Source organism: Budorcas taxicolor, chromosome 16, assembly GCF_023091745.1.
Source record: "Budorcas taxicolor isolate Tak-1 chromosome 16, Takin1.1, whole genome shotgun sequence".
Classification (NCBI taxonomy): Eukaryota; Metazoa; Chordata; class Mammalia; order Artiodactyla; family Bovidae; genus Budorcas; species Budorcas taxicolor.
The window spans coordinates 61,902,349-61,908,920 of record NC_068925.1 but is presented as its reverse complement, the minus strand read 5'-3'; the positions used below and the strand labels follow the sequence as shown (position 1 = coordinate 61,908,920).

The 6,572-nt window shown below is 56.1% G+C and overlaps 1 protein-coding gene across 1 annotated transcript; it reads right to left on the bottom strand.

The window, feature by feature from the left end:
• Nucleotides 1–2,488: 2,488 nt before the first annotated feature.
• Nucleotides 2,489–3,790, bottom strand: FAM163A (family with sequence similarity 163 member A). The gene is made up of 2 exons (XM_052654268.1): nucleotides 3,698–3,790; nucleotides 2,489–2,899 (listed from the first exon to the last, which is right to left on the bottom strand). The coding sequence occupies exons 1-2, from the start codon at nucleotides 3,788–3,790 to the stop codon at nucleotides 2,489–2,491; spliced, it is 504 nt and encodes a 167-aa protein (XP_052510228.1).
• Between the last annotated feature and the right edge of the window lie 2,782 nt (nucleotides 3,791–6,572).

Genomic DNA, 6,572 nt, shown 5'->3' with positions numbered 1-6,572 from the left:
ACGGTAGGAAGATGCTTTTCACTCTGGGATCTCAAAGGATGAGGGCCAAGAAGCACGTTAAGAGTTGACTGGGTCCTGACTTCTCTGAAGGTGGGAGGTACTGGAATTTTGGGGTTGAGGAGGGACAGCCCCTGATGTGGTTGTGCGACTGTGGAATCCCAGGGCAGCAAGGGACTGGGGCTGGCCATCAGGAGGCAGCTAGGGTGGCCAGGCCCAGCAGCTCACATCAACGGGTGTGCTTAGTCCAGGAAGGGCTAGCAGTGGGATGGGTGTGGGGATGCGAAAGCCATTGTCCCTAAGCTGGTCCTTCTGGGCTCTTCGAGACAGAGCTGATTACCCCCACTGAAAGCTGCTTCCTAGTAGCAGAGAACTTGAAGTCACCCAGTAGGAGGGTCAAACATGTTGGCTTTTTTCTGATGTTAAAATTGTTTCGCCAGCTAATCCTGCAATGTACTGTGGTCTTGGATCCATCAACATGCATCTGTGCACACTGGATCAGGCAGTTGGAAAGTGTATCCAGCCCTCTGCCAGGACTGGAGTGAGAGGGAGAGAGGTCTGGCCAGCAGGAATTTTCGGGGAATCCTGGTTTGCTGGAGCACTAAAGGGCCCTCAGAGTCCATCTGGGCGAGTCCCATTTCCCTGGAGGAAATGGGGTCTCAGAGGAGATAAGGGACTGGTCCTCAGAGGACCCAGAGTAACCCAATGTGACCAGACCCCAGGTCCTCTGGTTCTCAACCCAGTTAGCCTCGATTCCAGATTGAGATGCAAGGTGAGAAGCGCCCAGAGGGATGCAAAAATATGGTGAATTCTCTTCCCCTTCCCCCTCCCCCAGCTGCACCCTCCCTTTCTCAGATGCAAAAATAAAAAATCAGCAAAAATTGGCCACGGGGCCTGCTCCCTTCTTGTCCCACACACTGCAATGACTCAAGAGAGGCTGGGGGTTACTAATGCCCTTAGGAGGGTGTGGGCAGCCACCCCTTACATCAACTGGGACACTCATCAGATGCAGCCACACAAACGGCATAAGGCCACAGCTGAGTTGTATCTGGGATCTAGACTTGGGGCCGGAGCGACCCAGCAATATACAGGCCCTCGTTCAGAGACTGAGGGTTGGGTCAGCAGAGGGAGGGTGGCCAGCGTGGAATCTGATTGCCAAGTCAAATCTGCCCCCATCCTCGGAGCCAGTGCTGCCGTCCCTGGTGGAAAGACGGGGTGCTGGTCTGCGGCCTCACAGCTGGATGCCCAGGTAGGACACCGGGTCTCTGGAGGGGCCTCCACGCGGCAGCATTGTTTCACGGGAGACTCCGCAGGCGCTTCCTGTACCCATCAGCTGGCTGCTGTGGCCACCACCCTGACCACCTGTCACTCCTGCTGTCTGGCGGCAGACTTTCTTTCTAGCTGGCACATCACTCTTCTGCTCTGTGGTTCCTGAAGGTGGCAGAGCCCTGGTGAGTGCTGGTGGTGATGGGGTGTGTGCACACACCTAGTGGTAACAGGTGCGTGTGCGTGTGGGCACACACCAGGTGGTGACAGGCCTGTGTGTACACACTTGGTGGTGAAGGATGTGTGTGTGTGTGTATATACCTGGGAATGCACAGGTCCTTGCAGGGCCGCACTGAGGCACCACACTCAGCGTGGCGGACCAGGGCCCCAGACACCATCGGCAGGCTCTCCTTCGCTAAGCTACTCAAACTCTAGTAACGAAACTTGGAAAAGTTTCAACAGCTGGGATAGCTGGTTCCCAAGACAGAGAAAGAGGATTCGTGGGGAGACAAGGCTAGATGTTCATGTTGGGTGCATTCCCTGCAAATAACTTTATGCCATGGCCTTTAAAGTCGCTATGTTCCATGAGGATGGGGGCAAATACAAGCATGTCCAGGAAGTAACATCTGTGTCGGAACAGCTACAGGGACTACAGTCTCTAGGAAGTTGAAGTACAAAACGAGATGGTGAACTAGCTCTTGGATTCATTGCGGCAAGCAAGTCCTGAAAAAGCCCTTCAATCCTTCCCCACCCTTCTCGAGTTCTGCCAGGGCCTCAGGTCTGGCCTCTCCCCTTGCCCTCAACCCCACTTTCTCCTTTCATCCCACAAGGACTCTGGAGACCTCCGGAGCCGTTGCTTAGCTTCTCCTGGTGCTCCTGCTCGTCTCCTCAGAGTCTGGCAAAACCAGGGGATAGAGGGAAGCGCGAGGGCTGTGGCCATGCTGGCCTGGCTGGAGGAAAGTCCCAGCAGAGAAGCCAGCCAGGCTGCCAACACGACCTGTCAGGCCCCCTTCCTCTGGGCCGTGGGGCCAGCCCCTGCCCTGGCTCTCAATGCCCTCGACACCCTGAATCCGGGTGAGCCTTCCGCTGTGGGGCAAGGAGAGCCAGAAAAACTGAGAAGGTCCTTGCAGGCTGTGGGAGGGGTCGTCCGCTGTCCCCATTGATGATCCTGGGGGTGGGGGGCAGCAGTGTTGGTATGTGTTGGGGGGGTCGGGGGTGAAAGGGGTTACACATCTGTACTAATAGCCCTTGGATTGGTGAAGGCCTCGCGCCCAGAGCCTGGCCACGTCACCGGGTAACTCTGGGGCGCTGCCACTTGGAGAGATGCGGGTCCCCCCTCCTTGTAGTAGGTGGGAGCAAAGGAGAGCCGCTCGCCTCCACCCCCGTTGGGCACCATGTCAGCCGTCCGTATGTAAAAGGGGGAGGTGTATGGGGAGCAGGCGGTGCAGTGGCCAGCCGCCACCCTGCACGGCTGGCCGCAGGGCTCGCCGGGGACGGGCGCCAGGCTGCCTCGGCCATCCAGGGCCTGGGAGCTGCAAGCATTGCAGGTAGGGCCTCTGGGGTGTGTGGGCAGGTCGTGCTCCTCCTCCTCTTCCTCGTCTGCATCCTCCGCTCTGCTCTTCTTGCAGCAGTAATACTGAGGGGAGAGAGGGGAGAGCTGCCTGAGGGTGGGGTGCCCCCCTCTGGGTACGCACAGACACCCACACCCCTGCTCCGCTGAGGACCCTGCATGGGGCCGTTGGTCAACCCTGGAGACACAAGTCAACACCAGGCGCCCACGGTCCACAGCGAAGTCCTCCCGGCCCCACAAGATCAGTTCTTCTCGCTTCCTCCACCTACTTCTTGTGTATTAACTCCACGTGGCTGTTGAGGGGCTTCCCAGGTGGCGTTAGGGGTAAAGAACCCACCTGTCAATGCAGGAGACTTAAGAGATGCGGGTTCGATTGCTAGGTGGGAAAGATCTCCTGGAGAAGGAAATGGCAACCCACTCCAGTATTCTTGCCTGGAGAATCCCATGGACAGAGGAGCCTGGTGGGCTACAGTCCTTGGGGTCGCAAAAAGTCGGACCTGACTGAGCAACTTAGCACGCACGTGGTTGAGAGAGGCGGGGAGGCAGAGAGGGAGGGACATACAGCTTCCACTGAGCCCAGGCTGGGGTGCTGGGATCTGCTTTCAGTCTCCCCACAGGTGTCCTTCCCACTAATCCTGAAATCTCCGACCTCCAGGAGACACCACACAAGCACCCGGTGCTTTCCCAGCTCACTTGCTCGGGTGCCCAGAGTGTGCAGGCTGAGGGAAAGCTCCCTTCTGACCACCCTGCAAGGTCCAGCTCCCTCGACACAAGCCTCCCACTTTCTAGGCTTGGGGCTTTGTTGCCTCCACGCTGGGGAAGTGGTTTGCTGGCAGCCTGTGGCCCGGGGCCCCAGGCACTGACCTGGAGCCTACAGTAGCACAGGATGGCAATGATGCAGAGGAGGATGACCGTAGCTAGGATTCCGCCAGTGATCACAACTGTTCCCGCTGTCATCCGCCCGGCGCCCCATCAAACTCTGCAAAGATGCGTGGGAAGAGGTGAGGGCAGCTGACATTTCTCAGCTGGAGGCATGGTGGGGAGGGGAGCACCTGAGAGCAGGGAGGGCCCTGGGGGTGGGACTCCAGGAGCTTCCTGCAGACACAGTGGCCAGGCCAGCCTAACCTGGGACTCACAGCTTTGGGAGGGAAGAGAGGCGGCGGAGAGCTGACTGGGGGTGTAATTCTGCTCCTGGTTTCCCTCTAGTTTCAAAGGTTCTTGCTGTCTTTCTGCTTTAACTCTCCTCTCCCCTCTCCCCACATCATGCTCAACCCCCCACCTTGGTCCTTCCCCAGGCCCCCCACCCCATGGGACCAAGATACGGAGAATAAATAGCTTCTGTTTCTGAGGGCTTAGCCTGTGTGAGGCACTGTGCTGAGCACACCCCTGGTTATCTCAGTTAATCTTCAAAATCACCTTTCGAGATAGTTGTTCATTATCCCTGCTTTACTCACAGTGAGCTGAGGCTCTACTTGATCTGGCTGAGAGTCCACCCAGCCTGGTTCACCCCCAGTGGTCAGGCTCTTAATCACTGCACCCTCAAGGGCACAAACACCCATGGTCCCCAAGCCCTTGACGTAGGTGGAAGGCACAGGGTCTGAGCTTCAGAAGTTCCACTTGGTTCTGCCCTGACTCCAAACCACACTCATTCGGGTGGCATCTGTTCTCTCTTTCCAACTCATACAGGAAGCAAGGGCAAGGTGAGCTCAGAGGGAGCTGGCAGGCACATTCTGGCTCCTGGAAGGTTGGGGCGAGGCTGGGGAGACGGGTCCTGCTAAGGGGGTGGGTGGGGCAGAGGCATGCTCCGGATGTGAGGCTGTCTGACGGCTGACTCCCCTTTCAGGTCCCTGAACAAAGATCCTCGACCCCCCCAGGCACACAGTGGCCAAGGCTGACTCTGCCAGTGGAGCAGGAGGGTGGGAGGAGACTTGGCATCTTGAGGAGCGCAAGCACTTACGTTCATAAAGGGAACGGTGACCTGCAAGACAACGAAAGAAACGGAAATGTGTTAGAGGAGTGTCATCCTGGAAAAGGCCCCAAAGGTTAGATTAGTCGCTGGGCTCCACCTCACCTCACCCGGTTCTGTCATCAGTGGGCCCACTGGTCCCAGATCTGAGTCTCCAGCTTGCAGCTTGAGCCCAACTGTGACAGGCCAAGTCATTACCCTGTCTTCCAGTGGGCTCCCCCACCTCTGCCAACCTCTGAGTTATCGGTTCTCCTGGAGCTGCCACAAAGGGTTTTACAGGTTGTCTCTCTCTCAAAGGGCAAGCGGGGGCTGGAACACCAGCTGCTCAGGAAGCCGTGTGCCCCACTGTGTCCACCTGGGGAAAGGGTGCCTTTCCTCACCCAGAGACACCATCTGCTCCTCACCATTGTGCTCCTGGAGTCCGGCATGGACCCGGCACGGACCCGGCACTGCTTCTAACTCACTCAAAGATGCTCACAGTGTGGTCTGTGGACCAGTCCAGGCAGCACCTGGGAGCTGGTTAGATACGTAGCATCTCAGGCCCCTCCACCAGCCGAAGGAGTCAGAACGTGTGTTTTAACGAGGCCCCAGGTGATTATCTGCACATTGGAGTTTGACAAGGTTGTGGCGCATTCCCTAGGTGCCCAGAGTTTCTTCTTTTAAAATGTTTATTTGTTGATAAATAAGCATTTATTTTCAATGTTTAAAATAAATGGTAAACACTCTTTGTTGCTGCACACGGCTTCCTCTAGTTGCGGTGAGTGAGGACTCGTCTTTGTGGCGGTGCACAGGCTTGTGCTGCCATAGCTTCTCTTACTGCTCAGCATGGGCTCCAGGCACATGAGCTTCAGCTCAGGAGTTGTGGCGCACAAGCTTAGCTGCTCCATGGTGTGTGGGATCTTCCTGGGCCAGGGATGGAACCTGTGTCCCCTGCATTGGATTCTTAACCACTGGACTACCAGGGAAATCCCTGCCCAGACTTTCAAATCCTCCAATCGTTTGGCTTCTTCCAGTCTTCGATTCTTCATACCAGTTATGACTATATGCTGCATACCTGCACTGGTGCGATGGGTTCCTAAAGGATTTCACTGGTTTTGTCTTCACATCACCTACAGTCAGCCCTTCACCATGCCCCTGCTCCCCTCTTACTCTAGAGCCTTTCTGGCACCGCGCTGCCTTCAGGACACATTTATCTGGGTGCAGACTTAATTTAGACTGAGCTTCAGTGGCTTTTCCCTCCCTGACTTCCCTGCATGCTCACCACCAATATATTTTTCCCTTCTCACTGCCCATTGTCTGCCCTCCCCTGCCTCAGGAATTCTCTGCCCATCAGATAGTCCCAGTTCTTAAGACATGTATTGCCTAGTGATGAAAAGACACTTAATAAACTTTATGGACCAGAGATGCACAGACCAGGGGCTGTGAGAACACAGAGGAGGGGGCAGCTACCTAATTGGGGAAAAGTTCCAGAGAACACATTATGTTCCATGAGCAGAGTTCTAAAAGCGGTGTGGAGGCTTGTCCAGCAGACAAAGTGCAGAGGGTGGAATGCACAGTCCAGGAGTGTGAAAGAACACAGAGGCAACATACAGTTCTCAGGAACTGTAAGGATCCAAGAAGGCTGGGGTAGGCATGAAGCAGGGGAGGCTGTAAAGCAGGCAAGGACATGGGATTTAATGCTTATGGAGACAGTGGGGGCTCCTGAAGGGTTTCAGTAGGGGAGACCATAATCTCTCACTTTCTCCATCTGTTTCAATTCTGCCCATCCTTCAG